This window comes from Fringilla coelebs (assembly GCF_963513975.1).
Source record: "Fringilla coelebs genome assembly, chromosome: Z".
Lineage (NCBI taxonomy): Eukaryota > Metazoa > Chordata > Aves > Passeriformes > Fringillidae > Fringilla > Fringilla coelebs.
In genome coordinates, this window is record NC_140031.1 from 20755108 (window position 1) to 20780417 (window position 25310).

Below are 25310 nucleotides of genomic sequence, written 5' to 3' on the forward strand. Positions count from 1 at the left end.
ATTCTGACTTATCTCCAGATCCTCCTGAGCTCTGAATAATTTTGTGATCATGTGTTATTTTCTCCTGTATGACTCCTGAATCAAAGGCTAAATCATTTTGCATAAGCTCAAAATCTATTTGCAGGCTGTAAAAACCCACTGCTTCCCAGCCGGTTCTTTTTTGCCATCTGTCCCTGTTCTTAACCAATCTCCTTGGATTTCATATTAGTATAGTTAATCTTCAATAGTTACAAATATGTAGCTAGTGCTGCTAGTGACCTTTATTGACCTGGATTTTCTGTTACCCATCATTTATCACTTGGTTTGTTTTTTTTTTCTAACCATTTCCATTTTTTCCTCTTTATGCAGTCCATCACTAAATCCGTGTAACCTCAGCTCCCTTTCAGATCTTGCTGATTTTCCCCCTACCACCTCCTCCACTAGTAGGCTGTTACTTCTTTTACTGAGTCAGTGCTTCCACACTCCATTGCCAAATTCATGCTAAATCAGTCCCAGGCTCCTTGGTACTACACCTCATCTCCCAGTCTCTGTGCACATGGCGCATGGAAATGTCCTTTTTCCTCCTGTGTCTTGCATGTCCATTTTTTCCAGGCTTCTAGTCTTCTTAATTTTTGTGAATCACTCCACCTCTCGATTTGAAGATTGGATACTATTCCATCCCAGAGAGACCCAATGAAGTCACAAGAAAGTGCTTTTCTCTTAATTTTAGTGTCTAGCCCCTGCTATCTGGGAAATGGACTAGGGGAGACTTAAGAGTAAATCTCTGAACAAGCTCAATTTTTCTTTGGGCCTGTGTACACATTGGTCAGTCTTATAAACTGAGAGTGATTGTGCATGTTTACAGAATCCTCAAGAATTTGAAAGCCTGCAATTATATAGAAACTATTCTTTTTTTTTCCAAGTCAAAAAAAGACTGTCTGGATTTAAATAGATTCTCATAGGTGCAATGAAAGACACATCTTTGATATTTTGTGTAATTTTGAGGTTTTAACCACAAGGCAGGAGTAAGTTTCTCAAATAAGTGTTTCCAGAACTAACCCTTTTTTCCACACAAGTTGCTGGATTTTTTTCTGAAACTGCTAAATTGGTCTTTCTGACAAAGGACAAACATCAGTTACGGACATAGCTATCCAAATCACCTTGAAGGACTTTTGCAACTGAAAGCAATGTTTAAACTAGAAATGTTGGGCAGCTTCTGTATTCATGTTTTTTTAGACACTCAAGTGAGTTAAGTGTGACTGGAGTTGATAATGTTGTTTCTCATCTGGGCTTTGATCCTACAAACACTTGCAATAACTTTAGTCCTCAACAGTACTGCTGACTGATGAATATAATTGCTGAAAATACTAATAGTTGTTTAGATATATAGGAGAACACATAGTTGTACTAATGTGTAGACATTTATAGGTCTTTGGTATGTATTTCCTTTTGAAAAAGTGCATTCAGAGTTGAAAAGAAATTCATAGAATTATAAATAATGAAAATAACTGTCTCCTTATATAGAGAGTTTTAAGGATTTGTCATGGTTTCTGCACAGAGATTATGTTGTAATGCTACATACACCAAAATACAAATACCATTTTAAGCTTTTGTGGGGTAATCAAAGTGAAAAGCTATATTCTTTTCATAAGAAATCTTCTTCCACCATACTTAGTATGCAAGAAATGTGTCAGCGCTCAGAACACTCAGCTGAGAAGCTGTGCTTGCCAATTCTAGATTAACTTGGGAAATTGATTTCACTGCTTTAAAGATCTAATGTTTTCATTAGTATTGCAGCATTATTCTATCTGTGGACAAATTTTAAACATATTTCAAAGCTTGTACATTTTACAATGTGCGTTTTAGTTTTCTTAGAATTAGTTATCCCTGCAGCAAGCCAGGCTTTGACCACAATATTATTTATGATGGATTTGCTTTCTGCTGTGAAGTGCCTTTTATTCTATTTGAAAAACAAGAAGAAAATCCTCTTACCAAAGGAGAAAATAACTTCAGTAATTATTTCTTGCTCATTTATTTTCATTGAACATGTTGTGTGTTTCATTTTTTCTCTTATTGTCAATAGGCGCAGTGGACAATTGGAAAACTGCACTGTCCATTCTGTGAGGCCTGCTTAGGGGGCTTTAACTTTGTTTGCAACAAAGAATGTTCCTGTGGACAGTTAGTAAATATACATTTCTTCAAAACTTGCACTGAGGATCAGCCACCTTTCTCTGTTAAATTGTCAAAATCACCAGAGAAACATTTGCTTCTCAAAATTCAGTCTGGTTTTAACAAGGATACCTGCCATGAAGTGGTAACTGCAACTTTGGAAATCATAAATCAAGGGCTTTCATACACAGCTGGAAGTAATAATGGTGCTGGAATATTAACAGAAGCGCTTTGTCTAGAAGTAAGAGCTCCCAGATATGAGATAGAAAGTAAAAAACTTCCCTTAAAGGTGTTAAATCAAAAAAGAAATCTACCTTCTTCCTATCCTATAAAAGATGCATGCACTGTAAAACCTTTTCACAGATCACGTAGCTTGGATGTAAATATCAGAGAGAGACTTGTTTTGTCACCTGTGTTACATGAAACTTGCAGCATGGGAATACTTTACTCTGGCCAAAATAAAAATCCACCTGCTCATGTATCAGGGAGCTTGCAATTAGAGTCCAGTAGGAAAGATGGTAGTTCTTTTCAGGATCTCTATAGTTCCGGGGCTGGCACATTACAAAACCAATTTCAAGTTACTTCTGTTACCACATTACTACACAGAGACACTGAACGTGAGTGTGATTTTGAAGTTACTGGACAATCTTCTGGGAGTGTCATTGCTGATGGGTCACCATTTGTGATGAATCTTTCCTCGCCTACAAGGGCTGTAGAAGGCAAACACTACATCACACCTGGTGGTCTTGTGCAGCCTACGAGTATCTCTTTCTACAAAAAGCTGAGTAAGAAAGAAAGAAACAAGTCAAAAAGCCTGAGGAGAAAACAAAGAAGGCGAGAGCAATGTCTACAGAAGCAAGTAAGTGTTGAAAATTATTTATGCTACTTTTTTGGTAAAGTTTGACTTGCTTTTAGAAATAATTCTGGTATTTTTATGTTGTCTTTTAATACTGGCTTGATGTGGAACTGTCTGCAGTTCCTACCTGACCTGCAGACAGGTATCAGGCAAGCAAAGATGTATGAACCTTCCTACATGTAGTTTTTTTCTAATTCCATCATATCAGGTTTTCTTTCTGTGCAATATCAAGACATGATGGGTTTTCACTGGCCTTCTTATTGTTTTGTGATGTAATAACAATTTGAAGTGGGAAAAAAACCAGTGAAATTTAATCCGTGGGATTAAAGAAAAACTAAAAATTTGAATCTTCTAAATGAGGAACCCTACCATGTCAGAATTTTCTAACTTTAAGCTAATGGTTTTTTGAGTTAACTTTATAGTTAAGAATGTTTTAAATGCCTTTATTATTTCTTGTAAGATACTATTTTTATTATAAGAAAATATTTTTCTATGAGTAAAGAGTTGATTACTGCTATTTAAAATATTAGTCCTTAGTAGGTAAATATTTTGTCAGCAAATCTTACACAAACTGTTACATATTCTTATCAACTGTACAGTAATGGTTTCCTTCTTTAAGCGATATAAAGCAGAACAGATTTAAAGACAATAGGCAGTCACAAATTTTGGTGGAAGGCTGGTAAGGAAAGCAGTCATGAAATGAATAACACAGTTTTGGTTTGCTCTCAAATTTAGTAGAATGACTAATGATAAATATGCCTTTAAAAGAAAATTTCTCATCATAAATTACCTGCAAAAAATAACTGTGTGGTAAGCAAGAACAAACTTATAACTAATCAGAGAAGTAGTATCTACACAAGCAATTATTCCTCCTTTGGGTAGATTTATTATTGTGAATTCAAGATTTGAGAGAGATACTTGGAGGTTATCTATCTCAATTATATGTGAGAATCAACTTGAAAATGTAATGGGTCTGGGAAATATTATGTCTTTTCAGTGTGGTGTGCATATATTCTTTCTTGTTTAGGAAGGCTTTTAGATTTGCTTTGAGACTTAAACTGCTATTGAGACCTTTTGAAAACTTGTTCTTGTAAAATGCATCTCTAAAGCTAAGAATCTGGATGTCTTAATATTGAATACTTGTTTTCTAATAAGCCTATAAAGATTCTTAGCTGTCCAGATCCTTAAAATGGCTTTAAAAATTCCAGATCTCATTGTTTTAGTAAATGAAATGATGATGCACAAGCACAATGTGTATTCTTAATTTTCATCATGTCACCTACAGTGTCTCCAGACACTTTAATCTAGATGTAATTTCAAAAATAAGACATTGTACAGATTTTCTGAATTTTTGATAGCTGAGGAAGAAAGATACTTCCAGACCTTTTTGTTGTTAAGACATGCTTAACCTATTCCAACATTATTTTAGTTATATTTGTTGAGATCTGATTATTGGAGAGATGCGACTACACAAATTAAGGTGCAAATGAGACCATATACTGAAGGTAATAGAATGAATTTCATTTAACAGTAAATGGGAGGCAGAGATAGATAGAAGAAATAGAAGAGAGCAGGGGAGTGAAAAAGAGTGAGAGAGACAGATTAAGTAAAAAGGTAAAAAAGTAAAAAACCAATGCTGATTAGTCCCATGCTCAGTTTTCCTCTTCTTTTGAGTCAGTGGGCCCTGGCCTCTTCCTTCTGAGCCGAACCCAGTCAGAGCTAATTGTCAACACAGTTGCTGAGCTGACTTTTCTTACACCACCCTGTGGCTCAAACTCTGTGTTCCAGGGACTTTTCCTCAGTTCATGGGTTGTCCATGGGGGTGATGGAGATTGGGGGCCCTACAAGAAAATACAGAAATAGCAGAAGCGATAACTTATGTAATCCTACCATGTACGCTAGCTGTGCAAATCATTAAAAATACAAATCCAATTCCAATTATCAACCCAATCCTGATTAGGCACTGCCCCTGCCAGTGATATGCAAGGATCTGAGTGTTGTTTAATGGGTAGTGGATGTGATGGATTCTGCAATACTGTGTCTGTTGGATGTAGGCCAACATTAGTCATAAAATTACACAGGCGGGTCTTGATTTTTAAATCCCATAGGCCAGTATCCCCAACAGATACATACATTATGTATTAAGATGGGTCAATTCGCCTACTCTGAAGCAGATTTGCAGGTCACTTAGTGCAGTCGATTACACGATTGCACACTGGGAATAAGTGTGAATGGGTGTGTTGAGAAGGTGTGCTTACATACTTCAAAGTTTTTAAATAGTGTTCTCTTTCAACCATATCCACATGTAGCTGTCAGAATTTTATAGGTAATGTTCCTGTCCAGCTGAGTAATTCTATAAACCATGGAAAATTAACTTCTAGAATAAAACTTTAAGATTTAGTTATATTATGCCAGGTTGCTTTTTAATTGGGGGGGAGGGGGGGTAGTGTTGATGTTTGTTTGTTTGTTTGTTTGCTTGCTTGCTTGCTTGTTTGTTGTTTCAGGGAGGTTGGTTGGCTGATTGGCTGGTTTGGGGTTTTTTGTTTGTTGGTTTCTGTTTGGTTGGGGTCTTTTTTGGGTTTTGTTTTCTTTAATTTTTATTTCAGTGTGCAAATGGCCCTCATTGCTGCTGCCAGGGTAAATTGCACCCACAAATGAGAAGCACATGTAGTGCAGAATATACTAGATCTAAGTAGAAAACATATTGATTAGCATAAATAAAATAAATTAGGTAAAGTTAAAATACTCTGTTAGGACACACAGTAGGAATAGGAAAGTCAGTGTATATCAGACATGTTCAACAGGGAATATAAGTCTCTGATTTGATTTGAAAAGTCTCATGATTGGTTCCAAAACTGGTCACAAGTAAAATTGTGTAAGATCTGGTAAACAGCCTTTTTGTATTTTACCCATGCCCCTTTTTTGGTCCATGGCTGTTTGTTCTTCTGGTCTAGAAAGGAAATGGTCACCCATTTCCCATGTAACATTTTCTTTTGTTTTGTAAGGATTATTCAGTTCACTCATTAATATCTCTAAAAAAAGTAGCCAAATCATCCTAAATCTAAAGCCTTCTGAGGCAGAACTGGTTGATACATATTTTTCTGGTTCCAAATATGCATAAATTCTTATGCCAACTCCCAGGCTAAATTTGATTTAGACAAAATCATACATTTATGAGACAAAAGTAAAAGCTCTTTCCACACCATTTTTTCCCAGTAAAAGACAAAATAAACTTGGCAAAAAAATCAAACTAACAACACATAAAATGGCTTGACTAATATATGATCTCCCAACAAGTTCACTTGCAATGAAAACACAAACAAATCACAAACATTAATAAGCTGATACTACAAGTGATTATGGTGGCAATTAAAAGTTTCATGCAGCTTGGTCTCATATGTTGGCAGGTTCCTATAACAAGAAAAGTGAAAATTCAGCCTACTACAGACAGATTATTAGGAAGATGGAAATTCCACCCAGTGTTGATTCAGAGGTCCTATGTCTACCAGGGAAGTTAAAGGCCCTAAAGGAAAAGTCATTATTGTATCTTCTTAGCTGACTTCTGCTAACTTTCTCATGTAAATCCATTGATTCACCCATTCTGAGCTGGTTCTTTTGATCTTCAGTTTGGGCAGAGAATGCTAACGCTACTAGAAAAAGAAAGCAACGCAAACTTCCCGGCAGATTACCCCTTAGAGTTTTAACTTCTGTTTCATTAAGTGTTTGGTGCACTCCTCTTGTTGGTTTCCTCATCTTTTCATGGGACATTCCTCCAATTTATTTCACATCTGGAGGAAATAAGACTTCTTGTAAAAATTCGAGGAATGTTGAATTTGTGAATTTGGGAGTGCTAATGGCTTAGCCCAGATTTCTTTTAGGGTCAAGATTAGCAGACTTCAGTTTCTCATCCAGGAGAGATGAATTTACCTTATCAGTTTGGCAGATAACATTGGCTCTGTTTACTCCAGTGATTTTGCCTCTTTGCCATCCTGAAAATATACCCAGATTTTCAGTATCCCAATGAATTAATATTAATGGATTTCAGTCTTGCCTGATATATGACCATGCTTTGATATCTTAGTAGATATATAAGGCACCATTTCAGTAGCTGTTTGCTGATCCTGGCAGTCATTTGTGGTTTCAATTTTAATTAAGCATCAACATGCTCCTGCCTTGTCATCAGACATCAATGTTAACATTACATTTTGCTCTTTAGCAGAACAGACTCATGCACTGTCTCCCAACTCCTCCACTGAACAAAATAATGTCGAGTTACAAGATCATGTTTTAGAGAATGTTAGAGGTTCTACATCCTGCAGTTGTTCCGCTAAGATTCTCCCTCCTTCTCATTCATATTCCAAAGCTCTGCCTGAAGCATTCGGGCACCATCATGCTTGACTGCTAGCAATTTCTCTACCTGCAATATTTTTTAATTTTCCTTATTTACCTGAAAGTACTAGTCTTTCACCAAATCTCCTAAGGATACCATCATTTCACTTTCATATTTTTGAATAACCAATAGCTCATTATGAGGAACAAATAGCTTAATTTTCTTGCTTAAACCCGCCTGTCATGTAGAAGGGAAACTAACACATTTTTCAAAGAAGGATAAAAAAATACTTTTTTTGCACTGACTACCATTTTTTTCAAAAGTTTGTCCAAAAAAGGACAGCCATTTTTTTCAAAAGTTCCCACAGGAGAAAACATATAACCTTCCTCAGAGGAAAGCTGTGGCAAAGTTTCAAGTGTTCCTAGGGAAGGAACCACACAACCCCCCCTAGAGGGAACTGTACTATTGTCAAAGGCAATTCAGATCAGAGAACAGTATCCTGCCAACTATAACAAAATAATGTTAAGATCCCAGTATTTGAGAAAAGCCTCTGCCCAAATTAAAGTGCAAATGAGACCATATACTGAAGGCAATAGAATTAATTTCATTTAACAGTAAATGGGAGGTAGAGATAGATAGAAAGAAATAGAAGGGAGGAGGGGAGTGAAAAAGAGTGAGAGAGACAGATTAGGTAAAAAGGTATCACCAACCATGGTTCCAGACATCATTCGACTTTTGGTCTTCTCAGTAGTGGTGGTCCAAGGTCACTCAAAACTTCTCCCCATTTGTACATTTTAGCAAACAAAGGAATCAATGCTCATTGGATACACAATTCTCCCATTCTCTTGGTTAAATGATCTGCTTGTTTCCAATGCTGATTAGTCCCATGCTCAGTTTTCCTCTTCTTTTGAGTCAGTGGGCCATGGCCTCTTCCTTCTGAGCCGAACCCAGTCAGAGCTAATTGTCAGCACAGTTGCTGAGTTGGCTTTCCTTGTGGATGCTTTGTGTTCATTATCAGTGCTCCCCCAGCTTGTTTACCTCTTCCTAGTGTGAGATAATTGGACAATATTACCACCTTTATCTTATCTCCAGTTCCTGTCATGTGACTTAACTTACTGTCTAAATTTCCAGGAAGTCACAAAGGCATATCCAACAGTGGCAAGGGTGGGTGGCAGGGGGACAGGATGGTAACCAGTGAGCAGTTGCCTTGTGGTATGGTTTGCCAGAATGAGCAAAGTCCTTTGGTGATCTTAACAGTGTTTGAGGCAATTTTGATCTTTAAGTCCCTTACAATATTATATAGAAAATTAGATACTGTTTATAAATGTTAGTTCTCATCAGTAAGCATAGTTTATGAAATACAAACATTTCAAAATGAGTGTGTAAAATAAGTGATTGATTTTAAGTAGTAGCTTTCAGAAAAAGATACTTTGGTTTGGGTTGATTATTTTATCCTGAGAGTTTGCCATCATGGCATGGGATATTTAAATGGGTCTGCTTCTTAGACTGTGGCTACTTCTTAGAATGTGTGCATGGGGCTAGTGAAGCTGTGTTTCCCAGTGCTGAGGTTTCTTCCTAGGAGAATGTTATTCTAGAAAGTCGCATCCTCTGTACAGCCTGACGTGTCGCAATGGTCCTCTGCCATGGGCTCCGTTTCACAGCTGCTTTCCTCTCATGTCAATCTGCTATCCTTTTTTCTTTTTGCAAGTTTTACTTTTCGTCTTTTTTTTTTTTTTTTTTGGTGTTCTAGAAATCCTCCTTGTAAAAATGTGGATTTTGTCACTCTGGTACTTCCAATAGAAATCCGATATGTAGTACTTTTTAACCATGATTTCTAACACACCCTACGTGTTTAAGCAGTCAGTAAAACTTCATGAAGAACAAAATGTAAACCTCTGGCTGGATGCAGTGAAAGAGTTTTAATAAATGGCAGTGAGAAGTATATAATTTAAGTACTCTTTTAAGAATTACTTCAGTGCAGCCAAACCCTGATGTGAGGTAAATATTTTCAAAGATGTCCCAAAAGCACTGAGCATATCACTTTTATCTTTAATTAAAGCTTTTCTGGAGAGCAGTCTAATATAACAAACCTGTTCAGACTTTGGAATTTCTTTGTAAATGCAAGGGCTGCTTTATTTTGTAAGATAATTGCCTGTCAAAGGTTTTCTTCTGTCTTGCAGAAAAGCAAAGTGCAACCATAAACATTGTGTGGCAGCAGAATGCACTCTGTTATTAAATTAAACATAGGAGCGGTCCTGACCTGCACTTCCTCCAGAGGCTTGCATTAATGCAGGTTCTGAGGTGTAGGTGCAGGACAGAACTAGCTAGCTAACAGCAGAGGGACCCAGGCTTCCTCTGTCTGTTCTGCAAAGGATGCTCTTCATGCCTGTGCAGGGGATGCTTGCATTTTTTATGTGTGTGTGCACATCTGTGTTCATGGGGGATTTTTAGGCTTCTGTTAGGATATGATTATATTGTTAGCATGTGTTAATTATGTAAATTGCTAGGGCGTGATAATAGCTGCTTAAGTCTAGGAGATGCCAATATTAGTAATGATTCCTGCTATGGTTGCTGTAGCTAAGCAGATGAAGTACTTCTTTTATAAATTCCATTTTGTGTGCATCTTATATGTTTACATTGTTTGCTAATGAGGAAGCTTGTATTGGTTTTCTGGAAGATCTCAGAAAAATATGATTTGTAATTTCTCCAGATACATTGCATTTTTTCTCACAATCATTTTACATAGAGGAAGGCTCTACAGTCAGCTTCAAAACTGCAGCATCCTCTTGAAAGGGATCCTGATCTGTAGGGAAAAATACTGGCAGTTTTGTTTCATTTCTTAATGACACTTCACTGGTTCTTTTGTATCTTTTTGAAAACATCCGTGTTTTTTCTGACAAAGATGGCTAGCAGTCAGTTTCGAAAAAGTCAGTTTGCTTTTCATGCTCCCAGTGATAATCTAAACTCTGGATAAACAGGTGGGTGAGATATAGTGTTGTTTATCCACGCTGTCAGGTGCTGTTATCTTGCCCCACAGCTTTGAGTTTTCAAGTTCATATTGATACCTTCCAGCAAGCGAGAGTCTTGTAGTGAAAGTGCTAGACTTTCAAGGTTTAGCTTGTGACCAAAGTTATATCTTCATCTATCTAAGTCTCTTGTTAGTGAACACAGTAGTTTACAGTTCTTTTTCTTTCACAGTCATGTTTTTATTGAAATTGTAAATCCTTCATGTGTCTAGTTATGCATTTATGTACTTGGATTTTGTTCACTCTTTCTGTGATGATGCTCATAACAAGATTTTTTCTCAGACTGCGTATGGATCTCTCAGCTGGCTGCCGGGGGGCTAAAAACATACGTGCTGTTAGTTGTTGTATCATAGAAAGATAAGAAAAGTAAAACAAAATTAACTGCAGACATCTGGTCAATTAGAGAAATTGCTGTCACAGCTAAACAAAGTAAAGCTAAGCAGCAGGCAGGGCAAGGGGAGTCAGCCACAGCAAGTGTGGCTAGCCTCAGCCCTGATGCCTTTCAAGGTCAGTGCTGAGCTAGTGGTTGTTCTTACAGCAGCAATACTGCATTACAGGTCTATGTGGGTACATGAAGGAGCATATTTTTTAACTTCCTGAATAAAGGAGGGAATAAATTTCAGGCGTGGGTTGCTGCTGAGCCAAAGTTTCTCTTAGCTTTTGCTCTGGTTGTAACTATTGCTGCTACATGACCTTTGTTATTAACATATTCATTCTGTTACTGATTATAACTGGATTAAGAAGAAAGTATTAGGAATGATGAATTCATGCCCAAGTGCATGACATACCTTTGTAAAATTGCAGTTGTGGTGTCTGTGGAAGTTGTATCTGACTAAAAGAGCATGTACCAGCTGTTTTCTGAGGTGCACCTGAATCTTCATTTGCAAGCATTTAAATGTCAACATATTAGAGTTCTAAGTACATTTAGCTGCAGTCTTTTTATACCTTTATTTGTGATTACAGTTTTTAAGGGTATTTTCTGACCTGACTTCTTCTGCTCTTTGACATGTCTTCTACACAGCTTGGTGTTAATAATAACAAGTGGAATAGATAGTTTTGTGAATTTGCAGGAGGAACCTTTGTTTGCATTTGGTTATGAGTTGTAAGCAGCACTTGTGTTGAGAAGGAGGGAAAATTGCTCAGGATGCTGCTGGATAGGAACAGTATATCAGGATTGTCTGTATGTATTTTAATATATTTTATGATCATCTTGAAGCTCAATTATTGAGACTAGAATATAGTGTAGCTGCACTGTCATAGCTCTAATGAAGGCCAAAATAGCTGGCTGTGCTGTGAATTTATTCCTTAATTTGAATGAAATACAGGTTATTAAGCTGCTTGTCTATAAACTGCTTTTAGGATATATGGAATGATCACAGCAGAGTGGAATTCCAGGGGCTGTTATGCATTATGTGCCCATCTTGTAAAAGACAGAGGGGATCATCTGCTACTTGCTGTGCCAGGCCAGCATTGGTGTTCAGAATGCTAAGATACAATAGTGTTCACTGACATATTTGTCTGACATCCTTGGTAATGTGTGGTTTTTCTGAAGAGGGACACAGAAAGTCTGCAAATGCAGCCACCTCTGCCTTAAATAATAATATACTCATAGTGCTACAACCCAAAGCGTCAATGGCTGGGGTAATGTCCCATGCCACAAATAAGATCCTGATCCATCCTCACAGGCACTGTATCTTGCTGAATGAAAACAACAAAAGAAAGAAACACCCACTGAAATTAATTACATATTTTATTGCTGTCTGAAAAAAAAACCAAACCAAAACCAACCAAAAACCAGTGTGTTTTTCAATAGATAATCACAGAATCTTTGCTGTTGTTCCAAGGCTCTATTGATTGCTATTCCAAAAAAATACTGATGATCAGCCTAGAACTATGGAAGTGCTGTACACTTTTTTGTTTTATGAACTGTAAAGTTTAGAAACTGCTATTTTAGTTTCTCTAGAAGCTTACAGACAACTTAGATCATAAGAATTTATGAAATTTGCAGTCTCTCAGCTGAGAAAGACAATAACCTGTTCACAGAGGTAGGTTGCAGTATTGTGCAGTTAGGTGAATCCCGTAATTTCAGCAGGGATTCTTATTACATAGAGTGAAGAGCACACTAAATTGCAGTTACATAAGATGCTTTGTGGCAGATGAAAATCAAAGTTCAACAATGGTAGGAACAATAATACAAGAGTGCTTTCATATTATGATTTCTACTGTGTATAACCAGAAAAACAGCATCAAATACACAGTAAGGAGAGAATTTTACAAAAAAACCCAAAATTTTGTGCTCCTAGTTCTTCGTTTCTATGAATTGTTACTGACTCATTCTCAGTGACTAAGAGTTTGAGTAGGTTTTGTATTTCTGATTAGTTTTCAGAGACTAAACTCTCTGCATAGAACTGAGGTAAATTAAAGGTGGTGCGTATGGAAATTTGAGTGTAGGACTTGGTTCTCCAATTTTTTAAAAACATTTTATTTTTTTTAAGAAAAAATTCCTAACATCTGGGAGAATTAAAACTCTCTACTATTTCACAGAATCAGAATTATAGGATGGTTTGGATCAGAAGAGATCTTAAACATAATCTCATTTTCACCCCTCTGCCCCTCTGTCTTCCTTCCAGTAGACCATGTTGCTCAAATCCCATCCAGCCTGGCCCTGAACATTTCCAGGGATAAGGAAATCACAGCTATTTCTTCATGCTTTGTAGCAGTCAATGTGTCTATGAATGTTATTAATCCACAACCTCTCATTAACTTTAGTGGTATTCAACTCCAAAGCAATTTTTTATCATCATCTCTTCTGGGAGAAAATAATGCTATCAAAAAATAATTTTTTCTTGACGTTTCTTTCATTATGCAGGCAGTCACTGAGTAAAAGTCATTGTACACATCCAAAAGACATCATGCTAGTAGAACAGATCAGATTTCATACAAACTGTTTCTGCAGTTGATAAGCAATCAGTGATTCTAGTAGGAAATGGCAAAGTTAAAGTAACAAATTAGTGAAAATAATTTTTATATATAGTACTGCAAAATACTGAAGAGGCATTGTATGATAACAGCATTTCATAATTAAGGAAATAATTCAGAAGTAAGGAATGATAGCAACTACTTTTACAGCTAAAGAAGCTGGCAATTTTTCAGGTATAAGAATGTCTTTGTAACATCCAAAAAACAAGTTTGTACCAAGAATTTAGATAAAAGTTTCCTATGCTATGATGTGACACCCTTATGTCTAAAAGCTGTGACATCATTTTCTAAAGCTAGCTGTTGCCAAGATTTTATTTGAAATAGTGCTTGATATGATATGATCATCTAATGCTTTATATCAACACATAAATTATAATGATTTGTGATTTGCTAGTATTTTATATCAACACCTAAATTATAATGATTACACATCAGAAGGGAATTATTTCCTTTATAGATGATTTAGCTAAACATCCTTCACATTTACTACAATTTAGAATTACAGGGGATGGAATGTGGGGGGTTTTTTTCTCTTTTAAATTGCATTCAACAGTATATGTGCTTTATGTGAGATTGCTAGAAATTTGTCACTTCCCCCTATTAGGAATTTGTAATCAAATTTCTATTAAAAGTTATTTTACCCTTCATTTGAGCATTAGGAGATAGCATGTATTGTTTCTAAAGGCTAGAGGTTGGAGTATGAGCGAGAAAACATTTGGACATATTGAAAATGAGGAAAGTAAATGTCCTGATTCATTAAATTTCATTCATTTTGAAAATACTGCTAGTCTGAAGAAACTTATTCATTAGAAGAGGCTTCCTCCCTGTAGTCTTTATTTTAAAAAATCTAAAGATTTGACAAAAGGTTAATAAAATCTAAATATCTGTAGGTCAAAAAGTTAAAGATATCTTATTTTCATATTTTGTATATCTCATTTTCTTCTGTCTAGAGTGTGAGGAGAGATTGCACTTCTTAGACTAATCAATCTTATATGATTAGTAGAACTATGTACAATCAAATAAATATTTGACATGATGAACACTCAACTAAATAAATAATTTGATGCTTCTCTCAAAGGCAATGTCATTATTTCTTTAATTTGTATTTTGTTCAATAGCTTTTAAAAGCTATTTTGAGTTTTGCTTTGGATTTAGACTTTTTGCTAAAGTGCACTGCTAATACAGATTCTGAAGCCAATTGAAAATAATTAGCTAGCAACTTGGGAACTAAAATGGGATTTTACCTAAGGGAAACTGAGAGGAAGCAACAGGTGAAAAGAGATGATCCTCACTTTCTTCCATAAATGCAACAATTTTAATTGATGTGTTGGTAAAAGCTTTATAGAAATTGTATTAAAAAAAAAGGTATAAAAAAACCCCAAAACTTACCAAACAAAACCAAACACAGACACACCAAAAATGTGTGAGAAACACGAATTTTAGGGACTTTTTAAAAAGTAAAATTAGAAAATCAAAAGTAGATGCAATCTAGAATATCTCAGTTTCCGTTTTCAGGTTAAAATTAGTATGTTAATATGTTAGAAAAAGGAGAGCTAGAATTACAGAGCAACTCTGAAATGCTCTTTACTAGAAAAACAAAACTCTGTCTGCTTATCCCACTGTTTTTCTTGTCATACTAGTTTTCAAGCCAAGCAATTTACAGATTAAGAAAATAAGTAAGGGAAATAATAAGAATTTAATTAATAAGAAACAGAGCAAATAACATTAATTAAAACATCAAAAAGGTCAAACATGGTGAAGGAACTAAAGTACATTAAATAGTGAAAGAAACCAGGCAATGTGGAGTGTTACATTGAGTAGGCTCCCTGAACTGGAAAGAATAGATGACTCTGGAGTATTCTGACTGTGCTCCAATTGGATGTAGCAAAATGTTTGTTAAAAAAACAACAAACATGTATGAATAGCATGAAACATTACACTTGTGATTCTTGAAAGAAGGTAAAAACCTGTGTGCCAGTCATTTTTCTGGAAAAAGTCAAACACTGGGGCTGATCATTTGTATAGAAAAAAATTTACAGTCTTCCTTTTTGTGTGTTTCCTCAATGTTTTCTGCCCTCTTTTTTCATTCTAGCTACAATTTATGATTTGGTAAGTTTTATCCATATAACTGCTAATATTTAGGAAATTTTAGGAAATTAGATATACATAGGAGACTCCTAAATGCTCTATGTGAAATGCTGTACAGGAGCTTTGTAATAAGGAAAGATACAAGTCATAAGGCAAAAATCTGTAGACATCAAGCCCCACTGCAGCAGACCAGTCAGCACTGGCACATCCAGAAGCAATATGTCCTCCTGCACAGGACCTGCTGTTCTTCAGTCAGATTAATTTGCTTTTATTGCTCTACTCTGATGCATATCAAATATGTGGTTTAGAGAACTTTTTGTTTGTTTTATTGACAGTATTGGAAAATGGGTTTCTGGAATAGCAAAGAGAAAAAGACAGCATTGCATGTGGACAGTTGTATATGGTTTTTATAATTTGCATTTTTCCAGAAAAACCCATGAAGTGGGTTGGGTGCTCCATCTCACTTTATATAAGACAAACAAGGCTGTAGAAAAATAACACGAAGAGATTGTTTAAAGAGTAGACATGGACAGACCTGGTAGTTCCTTTTGGCTGTGTAACGACACCGGTTCTGCTATTGAGTAGTCCTTCTTTTGAGGTGGGTCCAAAATCCAGACTGAATTGATTATGTCAGTTCTGTTACTGTAAAGAGGAATACTGTTTTTGGTGTATTAGCAAACTGAATTTCAGATTTGTGCATTAGAAAAACTGCTGAACAGAAAGAATTCTGCTAAATAATCAATTCTCTTCATCAGGGAACCAGTAAACTGAAAGGCAGAACACCATTTTTGCAGTTGCTCTGACAATATGCTGCTCTTTCCATCTGCAGCACAGCACAAGAGACTGATCTAGTTTCTAAAAGCTGTTTTATGAGGATATAAATAATGTATTAGAATTACTACTAGATTAATCTTTCTGGATTGAAATCTGTTAATCTATAGAATCCACATTTAGAACGGTATTAACCACCGTGGGAATGTGTGTGTTTGGATTCCTTTTGTTCTAAAAGTAACCCAATTCCCTTTGCCTTAAGTATAAATGTAACACTGATTAATGCACAGAAACTGGTTTAATACAAATATGTGCACAGTACTGAATTTTTGGGATAGATGTGGAAATTACAGTATGTGACCCAACACAGTGGGGACAGAATATTTGAGGATGTCGTTGGCTTAACTTGAGCCACTATTAGTATAATATGATCTTACTTTATAATGGAAAGATGTAGTAGAATGCAGTTGCTCAGCCAGAGTGCTAAGATGGGCTCCCAGTTGTTCTCTGCATTTTCTCTAGATTGAATTTATGAAAAAACTGTTAGGGGCAGCAGCAGTGAACATCTTATTGTCTCTAGCAGAATATTATATGAGTCTCTGTTTCTCTTTATCTATACCACTATTTCATCAGTTACAGCTATAGAAATGCATTGTTCCCTTGCTTCTCTTGTCAATTCTTGACAGATTTCATTTGGCATTTTGAATCTCAATACATCAGTGATCTGATTAGATGAGATTCACAGTATCTGTTTATCTAAGTTTCTCTACCTAATATTCTACTTGTGTTCTTGGCAGCGGTTTGCCTTTTTTGTCCTTCCATATGCTGTACATGACACCATATCAAAAGACTTCAGACCGCTGCAGCTGCTTTTTTGAATTCTCATGTGTTTTCTCACCATTTTATCTTCAATTTCTTATTTGAACTTTAAAATGCCTTGGGGTATTTTTCCACTTGTCTTCCATCAATCTTTTGTCATTTTTCAGATATGGTTGTGCATGTGCTGTATTGCTGTACTTTTGTATGCAGTGTGCTTTTTATCATCATTTATTGTACATAGCATTCAATTGTTCAAGTAATTCTTCAGGAAAAGCAGGCAGAAAATGGGATTTTGCGCATAGTGGAAGAAAGCAATTCTTATACCTCAAAATGGATACCATAAGAAACTTTGTCAGTATTTTCCAACCATCTGCATGGTGTATGGAATGTGGACTGTTGCATTTTAGTACCATAGATATAGAAACTCTGCAGTGAAACCCCTCAGCTAGTGAATTATGACCCAAACGTCTCTCACATCACTGTCTGCACTCCTTTGTGTCCCATTCTAGTTTGTAAGCAGTCCTCTATGTGTGGAGAGGGAAGAGACCTGGCACAGGCAGAGCTGATTGGAAGTTCATTGACAAACTGTACCTCTAGAATCCAAGGCTGAGACCACTTAGCCTAAGAAAATAAATTCGGGGTTTTTTTCTTTAGCTATCTCTTGTCTCTTTCTTTAGCTCTCCTGCTATGATGCATGGGACTGCAGTGGAAGGTGGAGGAGCAACAAAAGGTAGTGGAGCTTGAGTGCAAATGCATGTACCTTCCCTGCTTCTACTGGGCTTTGTTGTGAAGCTAGACTATAAAAAAATAAAAGGGGAATGGAGTGAAACAGAGCAAGCTCACTGGAGGCTATGGCTACTTACACCAGTGAAATCTAAGTAGAAAACAGGGTGATGCCCATCAATTTGCCCTTATGTTGAAGCTGAAGAAATAGGCCAGGAACCTGTGGGTATATGTGGAACACAGGTTTTTTATTCATTTAGCTCTATCTTTTTACTTTTAAGAAAGAACTTAAGACATATTAGTAAAACCAAAGTGAAGCTATGTGTCAAATTTATTCAGAAACAAAACAGTGCTTTGTTTAAATTTTGTTTCACTAAAAATTTGTGCTGAAGTGCAAACTTCTTATCAATGCCAGTAGCTCATCTTTCCTGATTCAGAGCCTGTTGGTGTAAGATGCATCTTCCATGACACATTGGTGTGGAAGCTCACTAAGAGTTCAAGGTCCCTGCTACTTTACAGAATAGTCCTTTTGACAACTTGCTAACCAAGCTAGATTTTTAGCACAAGAAAGAAGAAAAAGTGTGATATTGTATTATGCTACATCATGTTCCCTTCTATAGGGCTCCTACTAGTGATTTTTTTAGACTGTTGGAACAACAGGAGGCTGTCAGAATGGTGGATGGGCACAGGGTGTTTGTGACAGAACCAGAAATTTCCAGGAACTATGTTTTGCTTTTGTCAAGCATGAACATTAATGAAAGGTATATGACTCACCATCCTGCTGATACGCTATTGCAATTTAGTTTTATGAATTATATTCTGGGAAACTTGCACAGTTCTTTGTTCAAAATACCAACACCATCAGAACCACATGGCAGAGCCAAAACACACCAGTATCTGATTGCTTTTTTAGTTTAAATGATAGTGTGAGTAGGCAGCGTAGGTGGTGGTTTCATGTTAAAGTGGATGAAAAGGAACCCCCATACAATTCTGGCCGGAACTGGCTGCTTCTCTTGTCTCATCTGACCCATGTTGCCCTGGTTCAGAGTGGGAAAAAAACTAAAATTAAATATTTCTCTATTGCTTTTTCTGCCACATCAGATCCTGTTGGGTTTACTAATTTGCGGCAGCCAGCATAATAATATAGTTGGAACAATGTGATTGGAGGTAAAAAAATGTTAGCTGGTAGATCAGTTAAGCTAGAACATGAAAATAGAGCTTATACTTTTGATTTTTGCTACTAATTTGTTCCATAATCTTAACATCTTGATAGGAAATGTTCTTGTGTTAAAGTCTTGGTTGTTTGGAGTCATACTATTTCCTATCAGGAAATCATCTTCACTTGCTGGATGTTTCTTATGATGGCTATAAAAATGTAATTATTCTCAGTGGAAGTGTATGAGACATTTTCCAGAACTGATTTGCTGTGAACAGAATTAAGTTGAGGGTTAGAGTATTGTCATTGTGTATTGAAACCCTGACTTTGTAATGTGAATATAAAAGTGATCCAGCTTCTGTCTCTCTAAATTTTGAAGATGGACTTTTGTATCTGCTTTTGAGATTTTCTAGCCTAACATATTTAATGTATTCAACAATCTATGCCTAAATCATATGGCATATACAGTGATAAATTGCTTTGCTGTATGGTCAGGAAGTTCATATTTTGTCTCTATAGCATTTCTATACTGCTATAGAAATAGCAGGGTGGGGGTAGTGTTGAGAAGGACTACTTGTTCTGCAACAGAGTCTAAAATATTATTTAAAAATTTTAAAACTGTCAAAGTAAATACCATCCTATGTTATGTAAGAAATCTTATAATATCTGGGAGGTGGGGAGGAGGGATGTGGGGAGAGCTCAGATAGGGAGAACCAGTATTGTGGAAAAAGGTGTTGTTTCCAATTTAATTAAGATCAGTTTAAGCACCTGCACACTTCCATTTAGGAAGGGAATTTATGAAAGATATTAATACAAGTATTATTTTTTCATTTATGAAAGGACACATCTGAACCCCCCAGTTCCAGCTGCCTGTTCCATTTCTGTAATGAAAAGTATTTAACAGTTATCACTTTAGAGAGCACTTCTTAGGCACTAAGAACAGCCTGCTAATCTCGTCATGCAATTGCCCTCTTTCCACAAGGCACTGAGCGTATTTTTGTGTTAAAAAATGGGTATGGTAACATAGCAAAAGTAAAATACAATCTATGTGTCTGGTGAATCCAGTGTTTCCTAAGGTACTAAAATATTTAGAGGAAATAAGTTTTAATTTACACTTAATGATGCAAGAGCAATGAAAAGGGGCATCCTACCTAACAGTTGTGCCTGGGTGACCTTCATGCTGACAGTGTTGGATAACCAAAGTCTGAACCCTGAGACTGAACTTAGTCCTCAGTTTATTCTAGGAAAGACAGTTTTTCACTTTTGTTTTTGGCTCCTTCCTTTGTACTAAATTTGGTTTGAGTGGACATGATTGTACATCATAAGCATATTAACTATAGAATTAACTACTGTCTACAAGCATTTTTAAAACTGAATTGAAATTACAGAACTGACTGTATTTTTAACATTTGATAGCAGAAAAATTGCCCAGCCATTTTTCAGAGAACTTCAAGGCTTAAAGAGTCAGTCGCATTTTAATTTTATCTCTGTAGAAAATTTTTTGTGTCATGTCAGAATTTTGGAAAATTAAAAATATTCTCTGAAAAAGAGAGTGCGTTCTGGAAATCATAGAACCAGAATGGTTTGGTTTAGAAAAAACCTTAAAAGCCGTATATTTCCAATCCCACTGCCATTGGCAGGGCACTTTCTATTAGACCAGGTTGCTCAGAACTCTATCCAGCTTGGCCTTGAACACAGCCTTGGGCCATCTGTGCCAGTGCCTCACTTCCCCCACAGTAAACAATTTCTGTCAAATATCTGCTTTAAATCGACCCTCTTTTGTTTTATAGCCTTCCTTCTCATGCTGTCACGGTAAGCTCTTGTAAAAAGTCCCTCCCCATCTTTCTTGTACGGCCCTTCAGGTGCTGGAAGGTGCTGTGAGGTCTCCCTGGAGCCTTGTCTTCTCCAGGCTGAACAACTCCAGGTGTCTGAGACTCTCCTCAAAGGAGAGGTGCTCCAGCCCTCTGATCAAATTAGTGGCTCTGCTCCGAAGACGGGTAGTTAGTTCAGTGAGATTACATCTGGAGAAAGTTTTTAGTGTGAGAACAATGACATGCTATGGTGAGGCTGGAAGATCAGGGTATGCTAATTCAAATTTAAGTTTGAACTGATGCAAAACTAAGCATGTCACGTTTTCCAGGCAGTATTTTCTTTGAGACTATTGAGTACAGTGTAGATACTTCATCAGAGCACTAGGAATCCTGGGGTATTTCAAGAGACAAAAATGATGAAAAACCCAGACATTGATTGAATGATCACCTTACCCAATTGTGAGAATTTTCTTTTGTTTATATGTATGTATATTGGTATATGCCTGGTGCTAACCACAAATCATCTCCAATTTGGAAGATTGTAATTTTATGTAGTATTTTTCTCAGATGCAGTAAAGATGCTACATTGATTGTGGTAATGTGGAGCAGTCTGAATTATTAATTAAGTTTCATTTTACAGGTAAAATAGTTTTTAATTGATTATGCTATAAATTACAATATATGCTTTCACTGAGCTGTTATCTGTATTTGAAAGTTTTAAGTGAATATCTAATTTTGATATTCATAAATCAGGATGCTCAAAAACCAGTATAATCAAAAACCTAAAAATAAATATTATCAGAAGTGTTTAAAAGGCTCTGATTCAGGTAGTAGATTTTAAGTTCCAAGAGATTCATTGTTTGCTGGGTTACTGTTGCAAATATCTTTTGAATAAGTCATTTTATTTAAAGCTTTAATTGCAAATAACTTTTGTCAGTTGGGTAAAACAAATTCACATTTAACTGTCTAGGAGCAAAGACTGTAGCTCCCTATAAGGATAGTTTCTGACATACATTTGTTTTGCTGTACTGAAAACTGAAGTTAAAACAGCTGTACTCAAACCTGAAGAGTCTGTGTTCTCTGAGGATTTTTCCTGGAGTTTTACGCCTTGTAAAAATTGTTGTAATTTTTAACTGAAATGAGTCATAGTTCTTCTAAGAACCTTGTTAACCTTTGAATTCTTGAAAGAATTGCAGTTCTAGAACAAAGAACTATATCAGATAGCCATATGATCATTTTTACTATGTGTACAGCTACACATTTTATAAAATAATATTTGAGAGTATTTTTTCCATTATAAAGTAACTTTTTCCATTATAAAGTATTTTTTTCCATAATAGAGTAACCTCATTTGATACAAGTGGAGAGCTAAATTATGGTATTTGTTCTATAAATGAGGGTAATGAGAAAAATGAGACACGAGCATCTGTTTGATGTTAGTGTGTATACCTTTTAAACTTCTGCAAGATTGTCCTTTTGAAATACGTACCTAGAAAATGGTATAATTTAGATTGTCAGATGATGTGCTTTTGTTGTAAACACAGAAAATTAAATGCTCTTCCTGGGAAAAATGAGAACAAAGACATATTCTTTGTCAAGGGCGATACCTGAGGTCCTTTCTTTTCAAAGTGTCATTGCTACCAAGGCAGTGATGTATTGTTTACACTATTTGATTTAAATTTTTGTTTGTGCCACATTTAGGCCCTCAGAAAGTCACCAGTCATTGGAAATCTACAACACCCAGAGACAGGGCAAGGATCATATTTTCGCATTAATTTATCAGATTCTGTGTTGATATGTTATCTTTGCAATCTCAGGAGTATTTTAGTGACTAGATTTAGTGCCAGGAAGAACACAGGTTGAACTAGTGAAAGCAGGTATGTAGTGCAGACTAGGGACAAGTTCATAATCTCCTTTCCAATGTTATCTGTCATTTATTTCCCTCCTCTTAGTTTGGGGGGCTTATGGTAATGGGTTTTATAAAAATCATAGAAGTAAGATTTCACTGGGTTTTATTATATTATGGAATTGGTTTGGGCTTTTGACGAGATCTTTCTATATAATGTTTTAAAGCACTTAATATGAATTGGTCTCTTCCGGCATTTGAAAAAATAACTGTTGAAACTCAAAGTTCACATACAGTAATGTAAGGAGCAACATGAATGAAATGTGATTGAAGGCTGAAGAACTATTAAAAACTTGTGTACATCATTTAACGTAGTATTATAATAGTTTCTTATTTTTATTGTACAGTCATCCATCATTATGGAACAAGTGACTTGTTTGTTTTGTTTTGTTTGTTTTTTGGGGGGAGATTTTTTGTTTGTTTTTTAATAAAATTATTTATGTATGCCTCTTTAATCCTGTCAAGATACAGTCTTTGGAAGAAAAATTAAACACTTAGTAATATCTGCTCAGTTCCTTCAGGGCTGTGATATGCTGACCGCAGCCAGCAGCCAAACACCCACCCACCCAGCCCCTTGCTCGCTCATCTCTCTTGCAAAGGCAAATAGGGTGTCCATTCTTGTGGGGGCAAATGGAAGGAGGGTGAGAACACTCACGGATCAAGATAGTGACAATTTAACAGGCAAGGTAAAACTGTGTGCAAGCAGAGCAAAAAGAGGAGCTTATTCACTCCTTTCTATCAGCAGTTAGATGTCCGACTGCTTCCTAGGAATCAGGGATTCAGCACATGTAGTGGTTGCTTCCACAGAGAAATATAACCACAAACATTCGCCCCTTCCTCCTCATCTCCCTGAGCATTACACTCGCTGGTATGGGGTGACTCTATCAACTCCCAACCTCAAGCCATCTCAGCCTATTTAAAACAGGAAAGGAAGCATTCCAAGGAACGAAGCAATAGCCAAAACACAGGTGTGCTATCAACACTGTTTTGGCCACAAATACAAAGCACAGACATGTATCTATGCCATATATCTTTATACTATGTATGAGGAAATTTTTTTATTTCTGCATTTGGTTAGTTTTTTGACACACCTTCTAGCTCTTCTCAGCATTTTCTTTCCAGCAGCCTCTCCAGTTCCTGAGTCATACACCACGTATCCACTAAATGATCATGGTTAAATGACTAAAGTTGACATTGACGGACTTAAGAACTAAGACTGCACTCAGGCTTAAGCAGGACAAAGCTCGCATCACTGAGTTTTTCTTTCAGGTTGTCTCCGTCAGTTAAATTTTATTACTTTTGAAGGTTTATCTGAGTACTAAAACTTCTTTTTAGCAACAGAATGTTAGGTGCTAGAAGATTTCAATTTGTCGAGCAGTCTAAGAATTTGTGCTGGTTGTACCCTTCACAATGGCTTTATGTTACATCTTCTGCTTAAAGGCTTTAGCTTGTGTGCTTTGAGATCCAAAATTAAGTGCTGCCCTTGCATGGAGTGCACTGTGAAAGTTATAAAATGAAAAGTTTGTAGCTGAACAAGTTTTATTCTTTGTAAGATTGGCAGGCTTTTGAACAATGTAAAAGTGAGCTTTGTTGCTCCAAAGATGCCCTGCTTTTGCCTGAAGAACTGCCATAAATAATACATCTAAAAATGCTCACAGTTTGTCAGCTACAAACTTACATTAGGGAGTCAACCAACCAGCACAATCAAATTAAAGGGCATTGGTTTGATTTGTGTGCTTCACTTTATTGGGTCTTTTGTCCTTGTCTGTAACGTTTCCTCATTAGAAAATACTTTCTCTGTCCTATTAAACTAGGACATAGCATGCTGCCCACATTAAGCAGATTAAAATTATTAGCTAACATCAGTAATTTTCCAAGACCTTACTAGAGAGTCCTAGAAATTTGAGGGAGGCTGTTGGGTGAGGTCCTCTACCTCAGTCTCCTAGGATTATTTTTATAGTAATTCCATTTTTCCCCTCACTGGTATACTAGATGCAAAGTGTGTAGTGTCTTAGCTTATGTCAGTATGGAAAATTAAAAATGAAACAATCTTTACTTAAGATGTTAATGGTAGTGGACATCTCTTGGATTTTTCGGAAAAGGGATAGATATTCTAATATCAAACTCTAGTACAGTACTTTGCCACAAAAATAAATTGCAGTTTATTTTACACCATGTAGAATAATGCATCTGAAATAACCTTTCCTGGTGTTCTTTTTTTCTTGTATATGTTTTGAACTTTTCTTCACATGAAAACATTGTAAGCCATGTATTCTAGTTTCTTTGTATTTCTGCAAATTTCCAAACTCCTTTATATCTTCTTGATGTCAGTCTTGCAAGTATTTTTAGGATGTCAGCAGTGAAATTTTTGAGATGCCTTGTATTTTGATGATTAATTATTGCATGTTGGCTATCATAGCCAGATCCAAGTATTCATTATGTCATATATCTAAGTTGGGTCAAATATGTGAAGTATTAGGGCAGTGCATTCACATTAGTAAATCTATGTGTTTTGAGAATTTTAATGAATGTAGACAGCAATTTATTGCATAAGCAGTTAAGCTTTTTAGATAACGTTTACCAGTGCTAAGCTAAATACAAAAGTATTCATTTTAGACATGAGAAGATGACCATGCTTATGATGATGGTTATGAAAATGATTATGCTTATGCGTTTTTTCTGGTCTACTTTTTGAAA

General features: G+C 36.1%; 1 protein-coding gene across 2 annotated transcripts in view; it reads left to right on the forward strand.

Moving 5' to 3' along the window:
• Positions 1-25310, forward strand: part of RNF180 (ring finger protein 180) — a gene marked incomplete at its 5' end in the record, with an annotated part of 69982 nt that overhangs the window by 8989 nt on the left and 35683 nt on the right. For both annotated transcript variants that reach the window (XM_084225315.1, XM_084225314.1), the window contains one exon: positions 2063-3007. In XM_084225315.1, coding sequence (XP_084081441.1) covers positions 2063-3007 — 945 coding nt within the window. The remainder of the gene's footprint in view (positions 1-2062; positions 3008-25310) is intronic.